The 16,181-nt window shown below is 31.5% G+C and overlaps 1 protein-coding gene across 1 annotated transcript in view; it reads left to right on the top strand.

Annotated features, from left to right (window-relative positions):
• Nucleotides 1–16,181, top strand: part of LOC132721102 (complement C5-like) — a 45,364-nt gene that overhangs the window by 3,899 nt on the left and 25,284 nt on the right. The window contains exons 5-10 of the mRNA XM_060705353.1: nucleotides 1–74; nucleotides 1,960–2,091; nucleotides 2,538–2,580; nucleotides 4,020–4,107; nucleotides 4,586–4,688; nucleotides 15,873–16,130. Of these exons, the coding sequence (XP_060561336.1) occupies nucleotides 1–74; nucleotides 1,960–2,091; nucleotides 2,538–2,580; nucleotides 4,020–4,107; nucleotides 4,586–4,688; nucleotides 15,873–16,130 (698 nt within the window). The remainder of the gene's footprint in view (nucleotides 75–1,959; nucleotides 2,092–2,537; nucleotides 2,581–4,019; nucleotides 4,108–4,585; nucleotides 4,689–15,872; nucleotides 16,131–16,181) is intronic.

Here is a 16,181-nt window from a genome sequence, read left to right as displayed (position 1 = left end):
TTAAAATAAGAGCTCTAGCACTTGACGAGTCATTGAAAGCTGTCAATGGTTGGCAAGTAGGCATGGATATTATTGTAAGTATACATATTCACTTTATATTGTCAGCCCCTGTTCATTTTTAAGAATGTGGTTCTATGAAGCACAGTCAAACTAGAAGGCGTCTAGGATCGAAATTTGATATAGTCTCGACGAAAATGAACATACATATTTTTTTAAAGAAATACGGCATTTACATTGAATGACATATAAAGCTGAACACTAAGGGGTTGTAACGACGGCGTCACATAACGCGAAACGTGTATAAAAGATATTGCTAGGTAGCGCACCTATCCTGCCTTGATATATTTTACTAGTTCACAGCCACTTGATCGAAATGGCACCATTGTAGGTCTACAATCATTGTTCATCGTTAGTTGTGTTGAGCTCAATATTAAAATACTTAAGTTATACAGTCACAGTTTACGTTGTGTGGACCTCAATATAAAAATGCCTTAACTATACAATCATAGTTAACAGTAAGTTTTGTAGACCACAATATAAAATGCCTTTATTATACAATCATAGTTCACAGCTTGTTTTGTAGACCTTTAATATAAAAATGCCTCAATTATACAATCATAGTTCATTGTTAGTTTTAAAGACGTCAAAATAAATAAGCCTCAGTTATACAATCATAGTTCACAGTTATTTGAGTAGACGTCAATATGAAAATGCCTCAATTATACAATCATAGTTCACCTATTTTTGTGCAGACATCAATATAAAATACGTCAACTATACAATCATAGTTCATAGTTAGTTTTGTAGACCCCAATATAAAAACGCCTTAATTATACAATCATAGTTCACCGTTAGTTGTGTAGACCATAATATCAATATGCCTAAACTATTGAAATAAACTTATCAAACTTATACAATCATATTTCACCTTTAGTTGTGTAGAACTCAATATAAAAATGCCTCAATTATACAATCATAGTTCACAGTTAGTTGTGTAGACCTCAATATAATAATGTCTAAATTATACAATCATATTTCACCTTAAGTTGTGTAGACCTCAATATAAACATGCCTCTACTATACAATCATAGTTCACAGTAAGCTGTGTAGGCTTCAATATAAAAGTGCCTTAATTATACAATCAAACATGTAGTTCACTGTTAGTTTTGTAGACCTCAATAATAAAAATGACTAAATTATACAATCAAAGTTTAACGTTAGTTGTGTAGACCACAATATAAAAATGCCTCAATTATACAATCATAATTCACAGTTAGTTTTGTAGACTTCAATATAAAAGTGCCTTAATTATACAATCAAACATGTACTTCACTGTTAGTTATGTAGACATCAATATGAAAATGTCTCAACTTTACAAGCATAGTTCACCTTTAGTTGTGTAGACCTCAATATAAATATGCCTCAATTATACAATCATAGTTCACAGTTAGATTCGAAGACCTCAATATAAAAATGCATCAATTATACAATCATAGTTCACAGTTTGTTGTGTAGACCTCAATATAAATATGCCTCAATTATACAATCATAGTACACAATTAGTTTTGTAGACCTCAATATCAAAAAGCCTCAATAATAAAATCATAGTTCACAGTTAATTTTGTAGACCTCAATATAGAAATTTTATAAAGAAAATGTTTAGGAATGAATACTGATTAAGCCGGTGTTATGTGACATGAGAGAAGCTATACTCATCATGATCCCTTTTGGGCGGATTCATTTACACCAAGGCAATTTTCATAATTTGTCCTTTCCTTACTCCCAAGGTATCCCCCATCCTTTTTGACAGATAAAAAATATTTCACTGCCGTGTTTTAACCACGAAAGCCAAATACTCAGACTTGGAAAGTGTTTTGGCGCGAAGGACACGTGTTCAATAATTAGTCTAACAACGATGATCAATGGCAAACAAACTGTTTAACCCTTTTTACGTTTCAGAGTCCTTCAAGTTTAACCTTGGGAAGAAGGTGGTTTAACTATAGCGATACAGGATTCTTTGAAAATGCATTCAAACTACCCCCTTACCCTGAGTTGGGAATTTGGACTGCAAGAGCCTATTATGGTGGACAGGTATTTTTTAGGCATATTTATTTTTAAACAATGAAGATCGTGTAGGAAAAGAAATTCTTACAAAATTGCATTAATATTAAGAATAATTGAATGACCTAGTAAGATTTGAACACTAATATAAACATTAACTCGGATGTTCAGAAAGCAGCCTTTTTCACGCAAAACTATGAAAACTGTACCTGGCTAAACGGCGACTTCTAGCATTTTTGGAAATGCTACATGTTGAACATGTCGTAATATTACATCGAGATTGTATGTGAGCAATAAAGTATATGATTATGTAGAGTTAACATACGGGAATTTAAAATCCATACACGATTCATTTTGATTTTAAGTTTAATTTGATTGTTTACGAAAATTGTTATTATCACATTTATACTTCGGTTTCAATTAAAGATAAAATGAATTCCATATTTGCTAGATATAGACATCTTGTTTTTTTTTAGTTCGAGACCGAGTCACACACCCTCTTTGAAGTTCGGGAATATGGTAAATTATCTTAATAATTTAATTCTGACATTTGTTACTTTTATTATATCAACATATAGTATTATTATATAGAAAAGAAGTCTACTACCGCTATGAATTATGTCCAATATGGTTATAATCAACTCTTGGATACTACTACAATGTGCAAGATATGTAAACCAGTAGATCTGGTGTTAAATGATGGGTATAAACTTCAGGTTATATTATGTTCCAGATTGTGAGATTTGTTATAAGAAGAGTGATTGTAACATAAGTAACAACAATAAGAAGAAATTAAACCGTCGTCTTAAATTCATAATAAAATTATAAAGACATTTTTATTAGTGTTTCAGAGTCAAAATGTACTGCACTTTGAAATTCAGTCGGTTTTTATTAAAATACTGTATGTGTAAAAATATTCGCGGGCTTCAAATTTTCGCGATCTTCGCGGTGACATTCCATCCGCGAATTCATGTTTAGCGCGAATATTTCCACACCAATAATTTCTTAATAGTCATATTTTCGCGTTTCTATAGAACAATGTATATCAGTGTGTGATATGCTTTCACACTTTTTATTTAAATCTTTACTGAGTAATTGTGTTTTGTTTTCCAAGTTATTCGTCATTTAAATCGTTTGTTTGTGTTTTTTAATTGTTTGTTCAGAAAAATCAAAACATGATCTGATCAGATGATAAGATGTTTATGACTCAAACTGTGAAAAGTTATGCACGTTAACGGGCATTCTTTTGTTTGCTATAATCTGTTCGCTAGATAATGTCTTTTTATTTCTGTACAAAAGAGTACTGTTTGACACCTGAGTGGTCTACGCGAATTTATGATTTTCGGCAGTCAACTCAGCGAATTCAAAATAGCGCGAATATTTGTATAGACCCCCAAAGTGGACCTTTCCGCAAAAATTGATAACAACATAATTGTTAAATATTTTCAGAAATTATGTTTTATGCGGAACTGCATCTAACAAAACATTCACTTATTTGACATTTTCAACTAATTTCAATATTTCTTTCCTATTTGGTTTGATTTTTTACCACCACTGTGTCCAAAACTGTATTGCATTTCATTTGGTTTCGTAAACTGTATAACAATGTTCATGATTGTATTCTCAATGGCTACACGAATGAATAACGAGTTGCCTTTCTTTTCATCGGAACGTGCTTAATACATTGTATTTTCTTTTGCTTCACTAAGGTACCAAGAGTTGCCTTTCTTTTCATTGGTTACGTACTTAAATCATTGCATGTTCTTTTGCTGCACTAAGGTATCACGAGTTGCCTTTCTTTTCATTGGTTACGTACTTAAATCATTGCATTTTCTTTTGCTGCACTAAGGTATCACATGTTGTTTTTCTTTTCAATGGTTACGTACTTAAATCTTGCATTCTAATTGGTTGAAAGATCTGTAGCTTTTTCTTGCAAAACGAGTTTTTATTGATTTTAGTTCTTCCAACGTTCGGAGTGACCGTTGACGTTGACGTTGAGTTCCTCCTAAATACCACGAAGTCGATAACTGTTAAAGTTACGGCCAAGTAAGAATACCATATACTCTTTAATTTTTTAAAGATAAGAGTTTGAAATAAGTTTTCCTTTGAGTTTGTTTAGGTGTTTAATTCATTTTTTTCCAAATAAGGACGATGGACTAAGTTAATAGGTATGATATATTAGTACCGAGCAACAGAGACTTGCCAAAAGAGAAATCGAACTCTGCTTTTACAAGGAAAGTAGGCTCTTAAGAGAAGAATCCTGAAAAATCTCTACAAAAGTCTACAAAAATGATATATTTTTTTTTTAATTCATACCAGGTAGAAGTTCATGTCCAGAAAATAGTACATTGCATTAGACTATATAAAATTATTTACATCTTCATCACGTTGTGAGCTGTTGAGTATTTAATATGAGGAAGGAATGTAAGCTCCTTCATAAATGCTGGAAACTCGCTGGTAGCGTATTTAGTAACAACTACCAAAAAAGATATGTAAATAAAAATACAAACTTTGTTCTTTACAGATATGTCTACGGTAAGCCTGTCCAGGGAAATGCAAGGCTTATGTTGCAATTGAAAGGGGAGGATGGAGATAGTGACTTTATCCTAAATATGGACAGAAAAACGGTGCGTTGATTCGTTTTCATTATTCATTTTATACATTCTATTACAAATGCATATCATACAGGTCCATTTATAAGACCCACTTAAAGAAAGTCATCTGAACCTATCACAATCTAAATGCTGTAAATAAGTTTCATGCTACATTATGCCACAAAAATCCATATTTTGTTTATTTCATTTCTTTTGATATGTCAAACATATGTTTCATAATGTTAAGATTTAAGGGTTTAAGCCAATATGATTTTAAACAACTGAAATAATATTTGTCCTTAAAAGACAGGACTGATTTTGAGAATTTAATCCTCTACTAGGGACATTTTGTAGTACAATTGGTATCTTGGTTTATTTTACCTATTTAGGGTATGCTGAATCTGATCAAAGTGGATACAAAACGGATAAACTTCACCTTGACCAATGGCCATTTAATGTGACCACTTATATGGCCTCCAAATTTCTTTTTCATAAATGGGTGATATATCAAATAAAACTTTTTAAGGTAGGAAAAGCCTGAGATTGATTTGGTTAAACATAAGACACAAACACAGAATTTTAAATAAAAACAAGGCAGTCTGAAGGACAGCTAAATCGCCTTCTGCAGTGAACCTTTTACAGCCACGATATTGATGTTATGCCATGTATATCATAAGCACAAAGTCTCATGATGGCGATTATTTGTGCCATGTGTTTTTAAATCTTCCATAAAGTAAAAAAAAGTTATGGTGAACATATCTCCTTGACCTTGGGGGTAGCAACCTGGGTGTTGAATTCCGCAGATTGTGTCATGGTGACGATCATTTGTGCCAAGTAATTTTAAAACCTTTGAATTGTCAATAATATAAAGAGCGGACATAGAAAATAGATGTTTTTTTTACATTAGACCCATGAGTGTGACCATAACCTTCAGAGTTGTGATTTGATTATTGTGCTCTGCCAATGGTGATAATTTCTGCCAAAATATCTTAACAAGAGGCCATGATGGCCTTGAAATCGCTCACCTGTATATAGGCTCCTGGGCAAAGGCCAATTTTAAACTAGGGGCTTTTATTTGAACAAATTTGGTAGATACCAATAAGAAGATGTTTCATGATAAATTTCTAAGCCGTAACTGTTTGTGGGTTTTATAAGAAGATTTTTTATGTTTTGGCTACGTATACTTATAGGTAATAACAATGACTCCCCCCGGATGGGCCAGTTTTAACCCCAGGGCTTTCAATTGAACAAACTTGGTAAACAATCACTAGAAGATATTACAAGCTTTATATCTAAACTTTAGCTTTTTTGGTTATTTAAAAGAAGGTTTTTTAAGTTTTCACAATACACATACTGTATGTGTATTTAAATTCGCGGAAGCAAATTTTCGCGGAAAGGTCCATTTTGGGGGTATATACAAATATTCGCGCTATTTTGAATTCGCGGAGGTGACTGCAGAAAATCATAAATTCGCGTACATCCATCAGGTTGAAAAAGTAGGGAAATTACTCTTACACGATTATGCAATTTTACATACTTTTTACCCGTATCAATCATTGTGGGACTTCACAGTTATTTTCAACACCTGGTGTCAAACAATACGCTATTGTACAGAACAAAGACATTCAATTTGTCTAGCGGACAAATGATGGCAAACAAATGAATTGTCCGTTAACGTGCGTGATTTTTCACAGTTTTAAACAGCACTGAATGATAATCTTTTCACGGAATTTGTTAAAATGTTGACTGAGTAATTGTGTTTTGTTTATCACGTTTTCATCAGTTAAAATCGTTAATATTTGTGTTGTTTGTACTGTTTGTTTAGAAAAACAAAATATTATCTGATCAGATGCGAAGACTCAGACTATGAAATAAATAGCGTGGTGCAATGGTATTGTTCAAACATGTATATTCTTATACAAGAATCCGATAATCATATCAGTCAAACAATAATGGTATTGTTCAAACATGTATATTCTTATACAAGAATCCGATAATCATATCAGTCAAACAATAATACACTAGCAAACTGATTTAAATACAGAGCTGAATGTTACATGTACAGTTTATATAACAGTAAAATCCCTCGGATACCATCTTATGGCAGCCGTTTACACACTGATATTCATTGTTCTATAGATGCGCGTAAATATGACTATTAAGAAATTATTTGTGTAGAAATATTCGCGCTGAACATGAATTCGCGGATCGAATGTCAGCGCGAAGATCGCGAAAATTTGAAGCCCGCGAATATTTCTACACATACAGTATAAGGAAAATCAAAGACCCCTGAGGCGGGGCCAATTTTAACCCAATGACTCTTATTTGAACAAACTTGATAGACACCCATTAGAAGATGTTTCATCCTAAAAATCTGAGCTGTAGCTATTTGGGGGTTTTAAAAGATTTTTTAAGTTTCTACTATATACATTAAGGGAAAAACAACGATCCCCTTGGGCAGGGCCAATTTTTACCCAAGATCTTTTATTTGAACAAACTTGGTAGACACTGACTAGATGATGTATCATGCAAGATATTTAAGCTCTAACCCTTTCTGTTTTCTAAAAAAGATATTTTAAGTTTTTTCTTTCGGTTTCCATGGCAACCAGAGTTTTGCTTGGAATTATAGGGCCATTCATTTAAGACCGTATTAAAGTTGTCGCCCTTGGATAACGTCATTGGGGGATACGGTGGACATCGCCAATATGATTAAGTACATTTATAGGAGATAACTTCTTTCTCTTGTAAGATTGGCAGATTGAATAAAATTTTGTATAATTGAAAATTGAAGATATTAAATAAAAAGGATGGCCAAATGAATAAAAATGTTTACTATAATAAGGTAAACGACTTGTTTTACTAGTAGACCATATGGCTGAGTAACTGGTCATGATTACCATTTTCGTTAGATTCTTTATAATGAAAATTTTACTAGGCAGTTAAATCGTACTAACTTGCTGATACCAGATATGTAGATGATGTATCTATATGTCGCTGCTAATATACAATACCCCAAAAGATATTTTGAGTTTCAAATATGTAAGCATTCTGCAGTATCGAAAAACGGCTGCGTAATAATTAATTGCAAGATACTGGTTGATTAAAAATTATAATAATTTAAGCATTACTAAGACAAAGAAAAACAACAATATAAATCTATGTTGTTTCAAAAAAAAGTTAGGCATAAAAAGTAAAAATTCTTTTGAATGTACATGACTGTATACTATTTGTGTCGGCAAAAAAAGCACTCTCAAAAAAATCGTACATCAAACCAATATATTTAAGCTGATAAAGTGATATTTTTAACTTGATACTTTTTAATTCATACTCTACTTTAAATTCGTAACATGTATTAACTGTATTAGAAATTTACGTATTTTGACTGTGGCAGTTTGTAGGACTCTGAAGAATCAAATCAGTAAGGCATGACAAATTAAGTCCCTAGGGTGATCCATAACCAAATTCGGACCATAAACATTTTGACAACTAAAATAAGTGACGTAATCTGATGTAATGTTATGATTTATGATATCACAGCCAAGTGCCGCTTGTATATACAGCATATGCACCCTGTTAATAAATATGTTACGGCCCAGTTGCGCTTATATAACACATCTATTTATTTATGAAATAAGCTTCTAAGAAAAGGTCTAACTTTATTTTTATAATCATAAGAATAGATTTGTAATATTAAAATTATCTTATCGTCTGTTGCAAATTCTTCCCGGAATATTTGTAAGATAATATCCTTCACTGGTTCTTTGAAAGATTTTTTATACGGCATAATGAAAACAAAAACCAGTAAGTATTGACAGAATGTATTCTTCTATTGTTCTAATAAAGCTTGAAAAAAATCATTAAAAAAAACATTGGCAATCTTATTTTCATGTTTGTCATAAATACGCCGGAATTTTTTAAATGACAGAAAATAACACAGATAACTAGAAAATGACCAATTAAATTTACAATAGGCAATTTCAGTGTGTATTGGTGTTTATAAAATATTAACATTTGATTTAGTTACTTTAGCTTTTATCCTGGCATTAGAAAAATCTAATAAATATATTCACTTTGAAATTTCGCTGTTTCACTCGTATCGAGAATTAATCTCAATCTTTGTTTTCTTATTTTTTTATTGTCTTAATATTGAATTTATGTATGCATGAGTAGAGTTTTACATGTTTTAATCATAATTGAACGATCAGGATTTATGCATTTAACTTTTCAATAAGCTAACATTCTATGCGGCCTGTATAGTATGTATAGTATAATCCCCTCTTCTCTGACTGTTATCGCTTAAATGAAAGGGTATATATTCTATTAACTATTCTTAAAGTTGGCTACCAGAGAAAAATTGCTGTGAAGCTTGGATGAAATTGTCTGAGAGGTTTATGAGGAGATGTCATTTAAAGTTAAAGTTAGACTATGAATTATGAAATGAAGAGTTTTTAACATTTGACCCTTAAGTGTGACCTTGACCTCTGGGGTAGCAACCCAATAATTGCGCTCTGCACATCGTCTCATAATGGTGAGTATTTGTAAAAATTTATTTCAAAACAAATTTCAGTGGTTTAAAAGTTATGGAGCGGACACAAAAGTGTTACGGACGGACAGACAGACAGACGGGCGGACGGACGGACGTTCACATATTTTGGCTTTAGGGGCTATTTTCTTTGTTATATTCTTTGTTTTCGTAAGGGCTACTAGCCCCTAAACCCTTTGATCACGGAATGAACCTATTGTTCTCTTTTGTTCTCTTTACTGTTATATAGCCCCTAAACTCAAAATGTTTGATCGGACGGACGGACTAACCGACGGAGGGCATTCCTATTATCCCCTTTCCAATATGACCGAAAAATCCAAGATGGCAGACATTTTCTAAAGGCCAATATAGGCGAAGTAATAAAAAGATGAATAATTAAAGGCATTAAAATAATAGAATTAATTAAGAGACTATAATGCAAGTGATAAAAGTTCAAGAAAGTCCCCTTTTTTTAACCATCACTATATTTAGGGCTTACGCAGTGACAACTTCACTCTTCCAAGCCCTATCTGCTAGATAGAGCTTTTTCAAGTATTTTTTCCTGCACTCTTTACAAACATACAGAGAAGGTGGCTACTTAATTAGATTCCTTTTTACAGTTGCGCAACACTATACATGCTATATGCCGGTTTTTCTTCGTGCAAGGTTTTTAAACTATACTAACAACCCGATAAATTTTGAAATAGATAACTGTTACTCCTCAGTGCCGCCCAATGCAATTCTTCCATGATTGCAATATTGAAATTCAGGCAATATTAAGTAGGATGATTGATATTGTCATTTGAAATCTAAAACCAATAATACTTATTTAAATAAAACTAACTGGTGATACACCCAGAAAAAGAGGTTAGATTTAATTATGCTTTTCTAAACGTTTTCTTATTTCTGGCAAATTACCGTATCCTCCCGTGAAGAACTGATTCCATGCCAGATGTTCGTGAATGAGACTTCGTCTTGAGACTCCTGCATCATCTAAATAAGCATATACATATCAGGCAGCTGAACTGCATAAGCATCTACAGGATTATATTTTAATCCCAATTAAAAGGCCCTATCAAGAGATTACCACTTTTTTTTTTCTTGACCCATAAGCAACAACATTGGTGAAAAGCTGTGTTTCTATGATTTCTGTAATCAGATTTTGTTTTTATAATGGCATTGTTATAAATACAAAGAATTCAAGCTTAAAAGTCAAGCTCAACCAATAACAAGACCATTATGAAAACAAACCCTTAATTATTGACAATTTTATAAATAACAAAAAAGCACTGGATTTCAATGTGAAGTGTAAGCTTTATAATGGCCATGTCAAACAGTCAATCAGAATGTGTAATGGATGTGTTTTTTTTCAAAATGGTCGAGTTTTCTATCAATAATGTCATGTCAAGTCAAGTCAAAAAAAATATTGACAAAAACATATACATATTCGTAGCTAAGTAATATTTTGGGCGTGCAATAAAAAGTACAGAAAAGTAAGATACAAACATTGTAAATTATGCATATACATGTTTCTTTTTTCAGCGTACATTATTTCAAACAAATGAATAAAGTAAATTTATTTCTTAGTTGCATTGCTAAATAAACAAATTTTGCTAAGTTAACAATTACATTTTCGTTCGTACATTTCATTAATGATATGAATTTATTTAAGTTAGGCCATTAGCAAAAGTATCTTCGTAAACATGTTTTCCTTAACTCGATATAATAAGGATATACAAATAAAAGTGATATTCAGTTTCAATTTGTTTCATATTGTACGAACGTATTTTGTACAGAGGCCTTGGTTTCTTTCAATATTTCTATGTCTACTCTCTTTAATAGCTAATTTTTTTCGAAAAGCACATAAATCTTGAACGCATTTTACGATGTTTTAAATTATCAACACAAATAAAATATTTCCCTTGGGTAAATTCAATCATTTTAAACAAATTATAACTTTCTAACTATGAGAAAGTATTACGTTCAGCACATCATTGATTTAGGTGCTTATCATAAATTCTTTGTATAATAGTATTAACATGCACAAGTGAAATATTATCATTATTCCATAGATATGAAAAACCTAAGTACTTTACAATTCTGACTTTTCGCAGAACTAATAATGGAAATAAAATCGTCCAAATTCACCAAGAACTGCTGATGTTGTAGTTTGCTGACGTAAACCAAGAACTTGTTTTAAAAATTTCAAATGTACTTTTTTGATGTCTGGTGACTTATGAAAACCCAATACCTCTGAACTATATGTAAGAATCGGTAAAACCATATTAAAAAATGATTTTTTTTGTGACATTAAGGGCAATTAATTGAAATAAAGAATTAAAGAGTAAAATGCTTTAAGTGCTTGATTAGATAAAGCCTTTTGGGCTTGATAAAAAACTCCCATTAGACTATAATGTAACATCAAGATAGGTGAATGACTAAACAACGCTTAGTAGCTCATTATTGTAAAATACTTCTACATCTTCATTTCCATTTCTAAATTAAAAAACTATAGCAACCGTTTCATCTATATTCACCACAATACCCCACTTAGTACAATATATATGACGTTTATTAAGGAGGCATTACAATCCTTCCTTAGAATAAGAGAATAAAACCGTATCGTCCGCAAATAATAGTAAAAGAAGATGTATATCATCTAATGAAAATGTGTCAACATTATCTATTTGTGAATTTTCGTGCATATCATTTACGAAGAAAATAAATAACAGAGGTGAGAGTGGTTCCCATTGTTTTAAGCCCAAATAGCTCATAAAAGTATCTGTCAGGCAACCATTTGCTCTTACACAAAATTTCACACAATTATACATACAACGTAACATTGTTACAACTTTATATGATACACCAGATTCAATCGATTAAAATCATATTCCATTTCTGTATAACATATCAAAACATTTTTTGAAATCAATAAATTATGCCATACTGGAAATCCTTCAATATTTTATTACTTTCAGCCCATTTACGTTACCTCGTGTCTAACAATATTGACAAAAGTTTAGAAAATATACTAGTTAGGGTGATACCCCTATAATTATTCACATCATTTAGATTACCCTTCTTGGGCATTGGTACAATAATACCACTACACCACGATTCAGGATATTTATTTGAATTGAAAATATGATTAAACAGTTTACATAATATTAGTGCTAAAATTGTTTTCCATTTTATATATATCTCCGGAATGAGTTTATCTATACCAGCACTTTTACCACTCTTAAGGGAAGAAAAAGCCTTTATCACGTCACTGATCGTGAAATCCATGTCAAGTTCTTCAACATTGTTGTAAAATATATCATTATTATCTAAATGTTCCTCAACGAAATTATTTCTGAATGTCTCTTCGTTTGAAAATAAGTTTTTAAAATTCTCAAAAAATCTTTCGATGACAGTTCATTTTTGCTAGATTTCTTTCTAAATTTTTTATTTCTTTCCAAAACTTTGGTAGCTGCGTGCCAGCCAAAAATGACATTTTCTTGTTCTGATTTAAATGAAATTTAGTACGTGCACACCTCTTAGCTATTCTATAAAGACGTATTTTATTGACCAGTATTTCTATATTTGGTTCGACCTGTTCTTACAATATTTTTTATTTGCACGTTTAAACTCTTTTCTAGCGTTCGCACAGTCTTGATTAAACCATGAACTTTTTAATTTTTTCTTTCTGTTATTTTGTATTATTTCTTAATTGTTTTGACTCTCCAAATATACTGAATGATTTTTCATACAAAACATCTGATATTTTCTGTTAACCTATATCTAATTCAACATCATTTCTAATTACACTTTTTACAGTCGTGCCAATGTTCGTTATTTCATTCTCAATTAATTCTTTTTAATTATCTATCTTGTCTCTATCTTCGTTATTCCATTTCAATACATTAATACTAACACTTTCATTATCAATTATTTTCGATATACATGCAAAACTCATATCAAGTTGAACATATTTTTGATGTGAAAAAGTAAACAAATCATGTATTTTAAATTCATGTACAAAGGGAAATAACTCGCATTGCATAAACACACAATCAACACATCAACCCATTACTGTAGCTACATAAAATTGTATGCATGTACATAAGTACCAAATGCAAATAAAAAATTTGCTTTGTATAATCACACATGTGTGGTTGATTAATTTAATTACAAACAAATTTGAATACTTAGTTCTGCAAATGTTGTTTTATCCAAATATTTTCCAAATTTTTAATATAACACAAAATAGCTAGGCCTTGGCAATTTTTAAATGAGACAATAGAAAGTTATCAGAAGTAATCATGTAAGCCCATGTAAAAATAAGGTTATTCAGTCGATCCCTGGAAAAACCTAAAGAAAGCCATTGTAATTGTTATAGAATAAGAAATATTTGTGACTTAATCACTTACCTTTTTGAAAGCTACTAAAACCCGTACGCCGTATAACTACCATTCCAACCATTATCACTAACTGGTAGAATCAGAACCTATATGTCCCCAAGACACACATTATTTAATCTGAGAGCGAGCTTCCCATACAAAATGTATTTATTTTTCTTTATAGCCTTTGAAGCATAATCAATGTGCAGGGTTGTAGAAGAGTTATAGGAAGACAGTGTTATGATTGCTTATCAGTTCTTACCACCACTCTTTCGCTAACACCTCCTAATCTATATGTTTTTCTGCATTTACCCCCCTAATAAATATGGACAAATACTAGTAGTCTTTTTGGTAATAACAGACCGCTGGTTTGGTTTGGTGGATAGTGTTGGGTTCACTTATGTTACTTTTAAGCCACTCCTTATAGTCCAAACCTGATTTGTTATAATTGAAGCTACCATCATAAATGCTAAGGCCTTTTTCAGCTGAATCAAATAACCTGTTTGTCGGGGGTTCAATATTGTTCTGCTGGTTCTTGTGGGATTTGGAAATAAAAGCGTTACAGTTGCGTTTGTTAAAGAATGTCCAAAGCTCAAAGTACCGATAGCTTATACCAACCTAGGAGATCAGCTCATAGCCTTGTTGTTCTACAGTGGAATCCATAAAAACGTAATATCAATAGGAATGTCTTCTGACGAATCTCCCAGCCAGTCAACACTAATTTATATACAAATCATAGGTTTCAATTCTCTTACCTAACTGTTTTGTTATTGTTGATGTCCCTGGATGGAAACATATACAATTAACAATATTCGACCATTTCACCCTGAGCCCTGCCTGTCATGAGCCATTCAAAACGCAAACTTTAATGCCACCGGATAAGAAATTGAAAGGCAAAAACACTCAAAAAGGAGCGCCTACGGAGCACGCTATCCGCCTTTTATGTTAGCTTTATATAAAATTAAACTATTTTTCATATGCTAATCTTAAAGTCAGTGTGTGGCCTTTTACAGCCCAAATGGTAAACAGTATATGGAATATTTTTCTTTAAAGATTAAACATTATCTCTATTGTTCAGAAATCAGTGTTGTTTTTTTTAAATTTAAAACTGAACGGCGATTTCTATCGTTTTTGGAATTGCTAATACTTTAATTTATTTCAATTTGCCCGTTGATAGTTTTATTTTTAACACCGGCATAGCCTTCGATACACTATTGAGCAGTAAAGAAAATAAGAAAACGTATTAACAGACTAAACAACTTATCCAAGCCAATGCTTAAGACTGTGACAAATACTGTCATGTGTTCATATAAACAAAACGGCACCCAACTCATGTGAAATATACATATAAGACCATATTGCATAACACAGTAAAGTTCTGTCAAAGCTTCAGTATTAAATTCATTTACTAAACATTTTAATATGAAATAATTAAAAAAAAAACGAAATCTAGTTTTACCTTAAATGATAATATTTATGCTTTGCGAAAAAAAAATATAATATGACCTCTTTAACCTCGTTTTTTGGGGCGAATTTTACGTGTTAAACTTATATTACAAGAAAATTGTTATAAAATGGACTGAATAATTGTATTTACTTAGAGAATATCGAATAATCATTTGATTTAAACAATGTCAATTTTATTTTCTTGGTATCCACCCTCATCGTCTTCAGCATACCCATATTAGGTTAAAACACTCAAGATTAAACTTGTACTATAAAATGTCTCTAGCATTCATATTCTCTTAAAATCAGTCCTATCTAGTATGTAATATAATAAGTCGTAAAAGTAGCAATATATAAACAAAGAACAATGTAGTATTTTGACTTCTATATAAAATACTCATAAACTATTATTATACCCATTGCTAAAAAATAAAAAAATAAAAATGATCATCTATGTGGCAAATGTATATAATTTTTGAGACTGTAACAAGATACAAAAAAAAGTGTTAGTGAATTAAAAATGATAGCATTTCTGAGGCATAATGAGGTTGAACATACCGTGAAAAAAAAGTTTATAGACTCACGATCAGTTACCATATTTTGCATTTTCTTCAAACGAACAGTAGGACGTATTTCTTCCAATTTTTCCGGCAGAAGATGAAATGTTAATTGAAGGGTTATATTGTCATTATAGCTTTCAATCAATTTTCCCATAGAAATAAATCCAAAAAGTTTTGAATGATTGAATCAAGTTCATTCTCGGGACTATCTTGTAGTACGAATAATCACAAGTTTTCTAATTGATAGAAAACAAATGGCATCTGTTATTAGGTATTTACTTAATTCGCTTTCTGTTTTTCTTTATAGCTTGAATTCGACCAGTTTGAAGGAAGTGTGACAGAATTCAATATTAAAGTTGATGATATACTGAACTCCCCGTTGCTAAAAGACAAGCCTTTTCCCTCGAACAAACGCCTAGAAGTGATTGCAATGGTTTATGAAAATGCTACGGGAAAGGAGGAGGCTCGAAGTCACGACGGAACCATCTTCACAATTAATCCATACGTGTTCAAGTTCACCAAATCAAAAATGAACTTCCGGCCAAATTACGAATATTATTTGAAGGTACATGAACTGGTTTATGTTACCAAATATAAATATTGTAAATGAGTCGTT

The sequence above is a fragment of the Ruditapes philippinarum genome, unplaced genomic scaffold, assembly GCF_026571515.1.
Source record: "Ruditapes philippinarum isolate M1 unplaced genomic scaffold, ASM2657151v2 ctg5167_1_1_1_1, whole genome shotgun sequence".
Lineage (NCBI taxonomy): Eukaryota > Metazoa > Mollusca > Bivalvia > Venerida > Veneridae > Ruditapes > Ruditapes philippinarum.
Note: the sequence above shows the minus strand (reverse complement) of the source record. Positions and strands in the feature narration are given on the sequence as shown.